The following is an 11,562-nucleotide window of genomic DNA, read 5'->3' on the forward strand; positions in this document are numbered from 1 at the left end:
ACCCCCAAAATGGGGCAGTGCCCCCCCCCCCCCGCCGTGCGCCCCCACATGGGGCAGCGCCCGCCCATACACCCCCAAACGGGGCGCTGCTGCCCCGTGCACCCCCAAAAGGGGCTCCCCCCCCCCAGACCGTGCCCCTCCCGGGCCGTGCCCCCCAGCCCCCCCTTCCCCCCGCGGTGCCCAAGCCGCCCCCCCCGGAGGAAGCGGCCTCCCACGGCCCCGGCCCCGACGGCGCCAGGAGCGGCCGCGGGCGCCCGGCCCGGAGCCCCCGGGGCCGGTGTTTGCCCAGCGGGGCCGCTGGCAGCGGGGAGCGACCGGCGGCGAATCATTAACCGGGGTCAAGGACCGGCCCCGCCGCCACCCCGATGGGCGCCCCAACCCCCCCGAGAGGGGCGGGAGCTGGGGGGTGCTGCGCGGCAGAGTGAGGGGGGGGGGGGTGTCCAGCAGCAGGGGCCACCCCCAGCACCTCACACCGGAGGGACAGGAGGGGGCACCCACGTCCCGTGGGACAGGGCCCAGTCCCGGTGGGAAATGCCCCCCCCCCGCCCCGTCCCCCACCCCAGTGGGTCACATCCCCCCGCAGCTCCACCAGGCACAGCCCAAACCCCCCGGCGCGTGTTCCCCATCCCTCTACCCCCAGGCAGGGCTCAGCACCCCCACAGAGCCCCGGGTGTCCCGGCTGCCCCCCACCCACCCCCCCCGGCCCAGTGCCAGTCCCGGGTCCCACTGCAATCGCCCGCAGATCTTGCAACACCCTGGTGCCAACGCGCTGACGTGGGTCCCCCTGCCCGGCCTTGACCAGGGCTGGGCGCCCCAGGACAGGAGGGAGCATCGCTGGGGCACCCCGGGGCTGGGGACAGGGCAGGAACGGCTCCTGCCCTGAGGCTGGGGGGCCACAGGGGCTGGTAACAGGGCCAGGAGCTGCCCCCCAGGTGTGGGGCTACGATAACCCCCCCAGGCAGGGCTGGGGTGCAGCCCAGGGCTGTTTACAGCCAGTCCCATGACAGGGGGGGGACACGTGGGGCTCTTATCTGCCACCCCCACCGTGGGGCAGGGCAGAGGCCACGGGGCAGCACGTGACAGGGCCCAGGGCCTCCCCAGCACCCCCCCCAGCCCCAGAATCACCGGCAGCGCTGGCGTACGAAGGAAATCTTTATTGAGTCCGAGGTAGCAGCAGTGGGGGGAGGGGGGAGGGGGGGCATGTGGGGGCTGCCCCCCAGGGACCCCCGAGCAGGATGGTGGGCAGCATCTGATGTCCACACCACTACAGCAATGGAGGCAAAGCTGAACGCAGCACAGCCTGCGCTGGGGGATGCCCCACGGCCCCCACGCCCTCCCAGGAGGGGCAAAGACCAGCCCCAGTCCTTACTCACGGAGGAATCACTGCCAGAGGATCTTAATTAAGTCATTAAAAATAAGAAAAGTGGCCTCCCATAACTGCTAATCTAAAGCTACAGTGCAGCAGGGGAGTCACCCCAGGGGCAGGCGCAACCTCAGCGCTGCACCCCCTCTAGAAACTTAGCGCCAAGACATTTATATTAAAAAAAAAAAATATATATACTTCAGTGACAACACTATGCAGAACTGAGGAAGCCCCAGAGATGACGGTAGCCCCCATCCCGCGGTGGGACGAGCCGCCCCAGCTCCTGGAGGGGAGGGTGGCAGCAGGGAAGCAGGAGCAGCAGGAGCCCCGGTGCCCTCACACCTTCAGGATGGCGTATTTGAAGACAGCCATGATGGCAGCGCTGATGAGACCCGAGATGGGGACGGTAACGAACCAGGCCATGAAGATGTTGCGGAAGAGGCGCCAGTCGACCGCTTTCCTGGAGCGCAGCCAGCCCACCGAGACCACCGAGCCCACCTGCCCGAGGAGCCGGGGCACGGCTCAGCAGGGAGGGGATGGGGCACCCCCCGGTGCCCACCGCCCCCCAGCTCTTCGCAGGGTGCCCAGGGAAAGCCTCAGCCGTGGGGCCGAGGGTCTTGCTCCAGCCCCGGGGACCCAGCAGAGCGAGGAGCTGCCGCCCCAGCGCGGCGATGGGGACAGGGAGGTTCCCACGGCCGCTCGGCAGAGCCCAAGGGTCCGTCAAAGGGGTTTTGTTCTTCAAAACCTCCCCCACCCCACACCGAGATACAGACTCGGAGCTGGGACCTGAAGGCCCGTCAGCAGTCAGCAGCCTGTGTTTGGGAGCTCCCGCAGAGCTCAGCCTTATCAGCACCAGGATCTGGGGGAAGCCAAGCTCGGACCAAGCCAGCGCCGCCCCCTCCCGCCACCCCCACCTACCTTGCAGTGGGTTGTGCTGATGGGGAGGCCAACGTTGGAGGCGATCACCACCGTCAGGGCAGACGCCAGCTCGATGCTGAAGCCGCTGCAGAGACAGAAAGGGGGTGAGAACGGGGGCACGGGAGCTCCCGCGCTCCTGGGGCGTCCGGCTGGCTCAGCCCAAGGCAGACGTGGGGCTGCTCTCCCCAGGCACACCCTGCACAGCAGCGTCAGCTCCTCATCTGGCTCAGCAGACCCAGACTGGCCCCCCAAGGGACGCAGGGATAAGTTATGGGGCTACACACCCCCCAACTCCACCACCCAAGCAATGAAACCCCCAAGGAGAGCGTGGAGAGGGCTCCAGGAGCTGGATGCCCGAAGCCTCCCGCAAGGCCGACCTTACCTCGATGGTGTGATGGGAGTCAGGTCCTTCCCCATCGTCTGGATGACTCTCCTTCCCCAGACCCACAAGCCGATGCAAATCCCCACACCTCCGTAGAGCAGCAGCCAGATGGGAGTTGCCGCCTTGGTAGCCACATCACCGGTCTGATAGACCAGGTAGAGCGCAACCAGGGGCCCTATGGCATTGCTGGAAGAGAAAGGAGAGCTGGACTAGAGGGCCAGAAGCTCTGGGCAAGATGGGCACCAGCCCCGGCAAGCGAGCCCACCGCTCCTGCTGACCCAACTGACCTGACATCATTGCCACCGTGAGCAAAGGAGCCAAAGCAGGCTGTGAGGATCTGCAGGAACTGGAAGAGGAGGGACACCTCGGGTTTGTCCTGGTCGTGCCATTCTTCCAGGGAGCTGCTGCTGCCCTTCCGCTCGCCGCCGCCCATCTCCGCCTGCGCCGCGTTCAGATCCACGTCAGCCGCCGGGTGGGCGTCCGCCACCGCGTTGCAGTAGCTGGTGTAACTGTCCATGCGGACCCTCTTCTTGGTGTCCGCCACAGGCCAGGTCAGCTTCTCCATCTCCTCGCCCTCCTTGGCACGGAGCGAGTCCAGGGGCATGCCGCAGATGGCCATGGTGTAGGAGGTGTAGCTGTTGTTGCGCCGCAGGGGCTTGTCCCCCGAGTCCCCCATGCAGTCCCCCATCTTGGCCAGGTGCAGTTTATGCAGCAGCTCCTTGTAGAGGCCGGAGTCCTTGTGCACGGTGTGGTACTGGTACTGGCCACTGGAGCTCATCTGGTGGCCCACGGCCTGGTTGAACTGGACGAGGTTGCCATTGGGCAGTCGCACGGCTCCTGCCAAGAGAGACAGCAGGGGCTCAGCACCTGGGGTGGGGGGAGACCGCCCCAGCACCCCCATATCCCCCCCGTCCACCGCTCACCACTGTCAATGCTGGTTTCCTTCAGGTCAAGGCTGGGGAGCCGCTCCTGCTCCGGGGCCTCCTCCAGGTCCCCCAGGTTGAAGGAGACCGTCCTCTCCTCCACCGCTGCCCGGTGGGGCACAGCCGAGCCCACGCCAGCAACGGGGCTCTTGGCATCGCCCAGGGGCACCTTGGGCTCCTCGTGGTCCTCCTTCGGGCTGATGTTCTTCTCCATCAAGGGGCTTTCCGAAGGGCTGGATTTGATCTCTCCTGAGAAGGGAGGAAGCTGCCATCAAACCCCTTCCCACCACCACACCCAACACCAAGAGCAAGCCCACACCCCTCACCACTCAGATTTATGGCAGCTAAATAAAATTTACAGCTTCCCCTCCCCATCCTGAACTTTGGAAACTGCTGGACAGTCGCACCTTGTCCCAGGCACAACAGCCAAACCATCACAAGCCAGCTCATCTCCTATTTTTAGACCCCCCCACCCACACGGGGTGTGGTGAGCACCATTATGGGGCTTTTATGCCTGTTCGTCCTACGGCAGAGGTTCCGGTTCGAGCCATGTTTGTCCCATCCCTGTTCCCGGTGGCCGTGGGATGCTCTGGACCTGCTCCTGGGGTGGTTGTGGTCCCTGAAGCTGATGGGAAGGTGCCCAGTAGAGCCCAGCTACTCCACCAGGCCACCAGCTCCAGCCTGCTGGGAGGACTTGCCCACCCAGGCTCCTCTCCAGCTCCCACCGGTGGGTGACAAACCCAAACAGGAGCTGGTCTCCACCTCCCGAGGGCAGCCTGGTTTCCTGTCCCACTGGAAGAGCCAAGCCAGTGGCACCAAGCCCTGGAAGCTGAGGCTGTTCCTCCCCCTCTACCGGGAAAAAGCATGTTTTCTTCAGGTGAAAACATGAGGTCAGCTCCTTCAGACAACAACAAAAACCACCTCCTTGTCACAAACATGACCATTTCCCAGTTTGCTCACTACAAGGGCCAGGCTGTGGCATCAAGCTCCTGCAGAGCTCCTCTCCCCCTGCATCACCACCTCCTCCCAGCAGTGCTCCCCGGCAGGCAGGAGAGCCTGCCTTGCAGGCAGGAGTTAAGCCAAAGCTTGAACAGCTGGAAGAATGTCAAGGGCAGCCATAAAGCTGTTAGTCACACCCCAATTACACCAGTCTGACAAGGACACTGGTTATCCCCTCATCTCCAGTTCCTTAAGTGCCCCAGACTGCACACGAAATTTATATGCAAGACCACACACGGCTCCAGGAGAGCTGCCTGTACTTTTCAGGAGGCAAAGCTCAGGACTGCTCTTTTGGATGCCTTTCAATAGAGATTTTTTTTTTTTTTTTTTTTGCTACAGGGAAAGGATTTCATCAGCTTACACAGCTTTAAACTTGTGATCTGCATCTGCCAGGCCAAAGATTGATCAGCGGGTATGCAGAGGATTAAAGGTTACACACTGGTTAACAGGCAGGTTGTCTCCTGCCTTCTCTTCTCTATTAAAGAGTAAAATCAGGCTGTTTAATATTGCCTGCTGGCCTGTGCAGTTCAAGGAGAGATCACCCTGCTCAGAATTCAGCTGCCAGACACCCCTCAGCAGCACAACAGCTACTTCGAGGGGTGTTCTGGGGTTCCAGGGAGCAGCTTTCTGGCGCTGCCGCAGGTGAGGAGCACGCGGGGTCCAGCTCAGTGAGATGTGCCCCAGTGACTCAGAGCAGCTTAAGCGATAACTGAAGCTGAGGATCCCTGCTAATAACAGCCCTGCAGCTAATGAGATCTCCCGCTAGGAAAAGAAGTTGGTTAGTCCGAGCATGCCCTTCCCCAAAGGATTGCAGAGAGGCATTACTTACGTTCAATTTTCTTCTTCATTCTTGGACATACAAAGAACCAGACGACGAGAGCACAGACAACAGCACTCCCCGCCGAAATTAGGAGGATACCCCACAGAGGAAGTTTGTCAAAGCCCAGCACTAGGAAATAAAACAATGGATCTTTCAAAACCTCTGGGCAAAAGCCTCCTCAATGTACGACTCTGCTCCTCCCGGCACAGGGACTCCATCACCTGCAACATCCCTGAGCTGATTTGCCTGCCAGGGAGAAATGCCATCAGAGAGCCACCACTGACAGCACCGAAACCAAGAGCTTAACCCACACAGAAGCCCCCCCCCCCCCCCAGGTTACAGTCTCCCCCATCAAAAGCTAATCTTTCACATGTACAGACACTTTCTCCTCCCTCCTGCAGCCAAACCCGACCAGGAACTGGTGTGTACCCTGAGCAGGGACAGAAGGCTCCTCACAGCCCTCGTCTCCTCACTTGCTGCAATGTCAAAGAAAAAAAAAAACCAAACCAAACCACCCAGCACGGCTGCTGCAGCGACAGCGCCGCTTCCCCCAGTTGGGGGGAGGACACGCAGGACCTGCTCCCCCCAGAGCCCCCCCTTGTCTCCATTCACTCCTCCCGCCACTGGGGAGAGACGGTTCTCCTGCTCCTCGAGTCCCTGGGAACTTAAGATCAAGTTTCAAGGCATCGGAGGTGTTACATGACCTAGTTAAAAGCATTCCCACACGCAGCGTGACTTTTTGCAGAGGTTTTGCATGATCCAGCCTGCTGCAGCCCCCAGTCAGGGTATCAGGTGCTTGCAACCGCTCAACTCCTGCATTTTCTGCTGCAGGCAATAACTTACGGCCCCTAATGCACCACCAGCAACATCGCAGCTGCTTTACCCACGCAGCTGAGTATTTGCTTGTGCCAAGCCTGGGTCACTGAAGGCTACAAACCCCGCACTGGAGTGGCACAGGGCTCACCCAGCCCTCCCGCAGCTGCGGACTCCGGATAAACGTGAATCCACCTCAGGGGTGCCAAGTGATAAAGTGATCTTGGAGCAGCAGCGCTGCTGCTTTGCAGCCCCCGTAACTCCAGCAGCACCACAGCAACGCTGCCTTCTCCCCCAGGCTGCAGAGCCAAGGCAAAGGGAAGCTGACACCCCTCCAAAAATTTTTCCAGCCGCTGTTTACAGAGAAAACCCTGCGGAGCCAGCGCCGACTGCCCTTCACCCCACCTCCAGAGACTCCTCCACAACAGGAAACCCATGCTCAGACCAAAAACAGCTCACGCCGAGTCACCCCAGCGATGGAGGTTACGGAGCCTCCAGCTCCACAGGCAAAGCCGCCCTCCCCTGCCAAGCCCTCCCTGCGACCTGTCCCCCTAAACAACAGCCAAACGGGCATTTCCATTTGGCTTTGCAAACTGAAATACAAACTCATCTCAGTACAGGTGCCAGCTCTTCTTGCCGGGGTAATTAGTTTAGTCCTAGGGACAGGGTGAATCAGGAGGCGCAGCCTCCAGCCCTGCTCTACCCCGCTACGGGGCAGCCTCCAGGAGTCTAGCTGCTACGGCAGGAGGCAGGCAGGGGTACCTGAGTTTTAGCACAGGTAAGAGAAGGGAAGGGGAAGTCATGTTATCTGCCAGTCCTGTGAAGTCTAAGAGAAAGGTCTGGAGGGGTTTAGTTTGAGCAGGTCTCTTTGGCTGGGCAACTATCTAGCCCAGAACTCAGCGCACGCTAGCCTGCAGCCTTCTGTAACGGGCACAGGCCAGCCGCCTTCTAGGAGATTTCAGCCCTGTAAAGCAAAAAAGGGGTAAATCGTGCATTTAATGGAGGTTTTGTAAAGAATTTCAGAAATTCAGGTTCAAGTATTCTGATGCCTACTTACAGGGTGCACCGGTATACATGATTGAGAAGAGGTTGATCCCCACAGTACAGGCATAGAAGATGGGCATAGCTCTGCAAGCCCGTTGGGAACAGGATCTGCCTGCAAGGACAAGGAGCAGCGCTGCAGAAAGCCAGACCCTGAGGGTGGTGCAGCAGCCAGGGAGCAGCCAAGAAACAGCCCCTTCCCAAAAGGGGGCTTGTGCCTTCGGTCAGCTGCTGAGCAACCCAAATACCAGGCTCCCACAAACTCCGCCAGAGCTCCCGACAGCTTTTTGAGGAGAACTCACGGGGCTGCCACCGCCAGAGCCCCACGGGGGGGGGGGGGCAGGGCACTGTGGGTCCCACAGGGCTCCCAGGGACCCGGGCAGGACCAGACGAGTGTCCCACCACCCCAAGGATGGGGTTATCTCATCTGCTGCCTGCTCTTGAACCCCTCCTGCGGCTCCCCAGCCTGCAGACCTCCGCAGCCTCCAGCTGCAGGTATGTTTTCTTTCAACTCCCCAGGTGCTTTCAGACAAAACCATTTGTCAGACAAAGCTTTTACCTCTTTCAGCTGACTTGGATGAAATAAAAAAAAGTCGTTACTCACAAAGCAGCTTATTTGCCCACATACCCGCACAGAGAGGCCCTCACCGAGCAGCAGGAGCACTTAATCTCCACTGCTGCCCAGCAATCTGGGTCTAGCGTCGGTACAAACACACCGAGCCTCACCCAGCGCCGAGCGGGACGGATCAGCCCGACTGTTCAGTACCAGAACGAAGCACGGCAGGGCCAGCCCGGCGCTGAAAGGCCGGTGACGCAAGTTACTGACAGCAGCGACGCTGAATTGTTTTAAAGAGCTGCCAGGTAGAAACTAGCAGCGATAAGATCTTAACATCTCTAAACCAGAAATAGTTAGAGCTAAGACCTGGAATAGTGTAAGTTAACCTCAAATAGGCAGAAGAAAATGCTGGAGTGTGTCTGCGCAGCTGGCTGGATACCCCTGCTCTGGGCTGGCACATCTGCACTCCAGGGTCATCATCATCTCTGAAAGATGAGGTCTAAAGCTGCACCTCCGTTGCGAGCACCTTTGGGTGTCCAATCCCTCTTCTTGGGCTTTCAGACCCTCCCAGCAGCGGGAGCATGTCCCTGGAGCCAGCCTGAACACCCCCCACTTTACTGGGGCCCCAGATGGGAGGAAGGCACAGTTTCTACAGCACCAGGGACAATTCTGGGCCTCCTGGCTTAAAAAAAATAAAGCCATCCCTGTTGGTCATTGCCTCCATCTGCAGCCTGACATAAGAGAAGGTCCAGCCTCGCACCAGGACTTAAGATCAGAGCTGCCTGTCAGGCTTTTCCTACCAGTTCTGGGCTACTTCACTACTTGGAAAGTGCAGCAGTTTCTGCTGAGGCAGGCAGGACACTCTGGCCCAGATGTTTTGGAGGAGGTGAAGTGATGCCTCCTCACCTCCCAGGCTCTGCTTTGTGGAGCAGCTACAGGGCTCATGTTCCCACCGGCTCCTCCCGAAGGGCTCACCCGAGTGTCAACACAAGGATGGATGAGTCTGGAGAAGCTCTGGTGCACATAAATCAACCAACCACCCCAACAGGCAGACGAGGGAGCCCCCGGTGTGAGAAAATGGGGTGGACAGCACTTACCTTACGGAGGATGAACCTCTGGACAAGGAAGAACAGGATAGCAGACATGATGCCAGAAAGGAGGGGTGAGATGAACCAGGACAACACTAGGAGAGAAGAGGCACCATCAGCATCCCACTGCTGCAAAGGGAAGCCCAGAGGCACACGAAGGCCACGCACGGGGTGGTCACAAGAGCTGGACTTACCAATCTTTAGCAGCTCGGACCACTTGACACCTTCTTGGCCTCTGGCCACCAGCGAAAAGCCAATGGTTGCTCAACGATGCAGTGGGTACCAGAAATGGGGAGCTTCAAGAACGAAGCCACTAGCTGCCACACAGCAGATCCTGGAAGGAAAAGCCTGGTCAGAAAGTCACCCCCAGGGCACAGTGTCCCCCCGTTTAGACACCCCCCCACCCCGCCATTCCTCACCAAACATGGCGCTGATCGAACCCGCCATCAGCAGCTGCTGATGTGCAACTGTGGAGTTGTACATCTTCACGTCGATCAGCCCCCTTGCGGATGGTCTCGCTGACTTTGGCTCCCAGGAGGGACGGAGCCCACCGTCTCGAAGACGCTGGCCAAGATGCAGGCTTGCCGGAGGGTCACCACCCCCGAGCCCACCGCCGTGCCGAAGGAGTTGGCCACGTCGTTGGCGCCAACGGAGAAGGCAAGATGAAGGCGATGACGAAGCCCAGGACCAGCATCCAGAGGGAGCCCACCATGGGGGCGGATGGCACTGCGGGGGGTCGGGTCATGGTTTGGGGAGGGGGGGGAGCGGGGCGAGGTATTAATAAATTAGGTATAAAATTAAATAGGGGGGGTGGGTGGGGGGTCGCTTAGGGCGCAGTGGGGCTCCACCGTTCTACAACCCCGCCGGCCGCGGGGGCTGGGGGCCGGGTGCTGCGCCATGGGCCTGCGCCGCTCTTCATCCTGCGGGAGAGACAGAGCTCAGCGGGGGGGGGGGGGTACCGGATAACGGCCCTTCCCGCGCATCAGTAACGGCCGCTCCCGCGCGCGCCGCGCCGCCGCCGCCGCCCTCTCCCGCCGCCATGTGCCCGCCCCGCCCCCGCCGCCGCCGCACACCGCCGCTCACCGGCAGGGCCGGGCCGCGCTCGCCGGAAAGCGCCCGCTCCGCTGCGCGCCCGCTGCGCCCGAACCGCCCCCGCCTGCGCCCGCCGCGGCCGCCGCGCGCTTTAACCCCGGCCTCGCCCCACGTGACCGCCGTCCCGCCCCCTCCCGCTGACGCGCGGCCCCGCCCGCGGCGCCCATTGGCCCGTTCTGCGTCGGAGGGGCGGGGCCGCGCCGCCATTGGGCAGCGCCGAGCAGGGACCGGGACCCGCCCCCCCCGGCCACCGCCCCCCCCCCGGCCACCGCCCCCCCCCCGCGGGCAGCGACACCCGGCACCACGTGCGCGACCGGCGGCCCCGGGCGGAGCGGGGCGGGGGCGGCTGGGCCCGGCTCGGCTGGGCCCGACTCAGACCGGCCCGGCCCGGCCCGGCTCGGCTGCAGCCTGCTTGGGCCCGGCTCGGCTGGGCTCGGCCCCGCTGGGCCTGACTCAGCCCCGCTCGGCTCGGCTCGGCTGCAGCCTGCTTGGGCCCGGCTTGGCTGGGCTCAGCCCCACTGGGCCCGACTCAGACCGGCTCGGCTCGGCTCGGCTCAGCTCGGCTCAGCTGCAGCCTGCTTGGGCCTGGCTCAGCTTGGCTCAGCCCCGCTGGGCCCGACTCAGACTGGCCCAGCTCGGCCCGGCTCAGCTCAGCTCGGCTGAGCTCAGCCCCACTGGGCCTGACTCAGCCCGGCCCAGCCCGGCTCGGCTCAGCTGGGCTGCAGCCTGCTTGGGCCTGGCTCAGCTCGGCTCGGCCCCACTGGGCCTGACTCAACCCGGCCCGGTTCAGCTCATATCAGCTGGGCTATAGCCTGCTTGGGCCTGGCTTGGCTCGCTCAGCCCCGCTGGGCCCGACTCAGACTGGCCCAGCCCGGCCCACCCCAGCTCGGCTCGGCTCAGCTGGGCTCACCCCTGCTGGGCCTGACTCAGACGGGCCCGGCTCGGCTCCGCTCAGCTGCAGCCTGCTTGGGCCTGGCTCAGCTCGGCTCGGCCCCACTGGGCCTGACTCAGCCCGGCCCGGCTCAGCTCATATCAGCTGGGCTATAGCCTGCTTGGGCCTGGCTTGGCTCGCTCAGCCCCGCTGGGCCCGACTCAGACTGGCCCAGCCCGGCCCGCCCCAGCTCGGCTCTGCTCAGCTGGGCTCATCCCCGCTGGGCCTGACTCAGACCGGCCCGGCTCGGCTCAGCTGCAGCCTGCTTGGGCCTGGCTTGGCTCAGCTCAGCCCCGCTGGGCCTGAGTCAGACCAGCCCGGCCCGGCTCAGGTCGTTTCGGCTCAGCCCCGCTGGGCCTGGCCCAGCCCGGCCCGGTCTGACACAGGCGCAGGCTCAGCTCCAGCACGGCCCAGCCTGGCCTGGGTGCGGGCTGGGCTCAGGCGTGCTCTGGCACAGCCCAGTATGGGTGTGGGCTGTGCTGCGCTCTGGCACGGCCTGGCACGGGTGTGGGCTCAGCTCCGCCACGGCCTGGCACAATTGGGCTCTGAGCTCGGCCCCAGCCTGGGCCTGGCCTGGCCAGGCTGAGCCAGGTCCGGTGCACCCCGCAGCAGTGCCTGGCCCGGGGGGCACCCGCC

General features: G+C 62.7%; 1 protein-coding gene across 1 annotated transcript; it reads right to left on the reverse strand.

Annotated features, from left to right (window-relative positions):
- Positions 1-1,139: 1,139 nt before the first annotated feature.
- SLC20A1 (solute carrier family 20 member 1) lies at positions 1,140-10,116 on the reverse strand. Its single transcript, XM_074807995.1, is given in 16 exon segments — positions 1,140-1,861; positions 2,282-2,366; positions 2,664-2,849; positions 2,951-3,500; positions 3,587-3,835; positions 5,415-5,534; positions 7,276-7,348; positions 7,351-7,374; positions 8,913-8,998; positions 9,098-9,169; positions 9,172-9,237; positions 9,323-9,404; positions 9,406-9,441; positions 9,443-9,567; positions 9,570-9,823; positions 9,987-10,116. Coding segments are annotated over 15 exon segments (1,995 nt in total). The 5' UTR covers positions 9,649-9,823; positions 9,987-10,116; the 3' UTR covers positions 1,140-1,699.
- Between the last annotated feature and the right edge of the window lie 1,446 nt (positions 10,117-11,562).

The sequence above is a fragment of the Strix aluco genome, chromosome 28 (assembly GCF_031877795.1).
Source record: "Strix aluco isolate bStrAlu1 chromosome 28, bStrAlu1.hap1, whole genome shotgun sequence".
In the NCBI taxonomy this organism is placed as follows: Eukaryota; Metazoa; Chordata; class Aves; order Strigiformes; family Strigidae; genus Strix; species Strix aluco.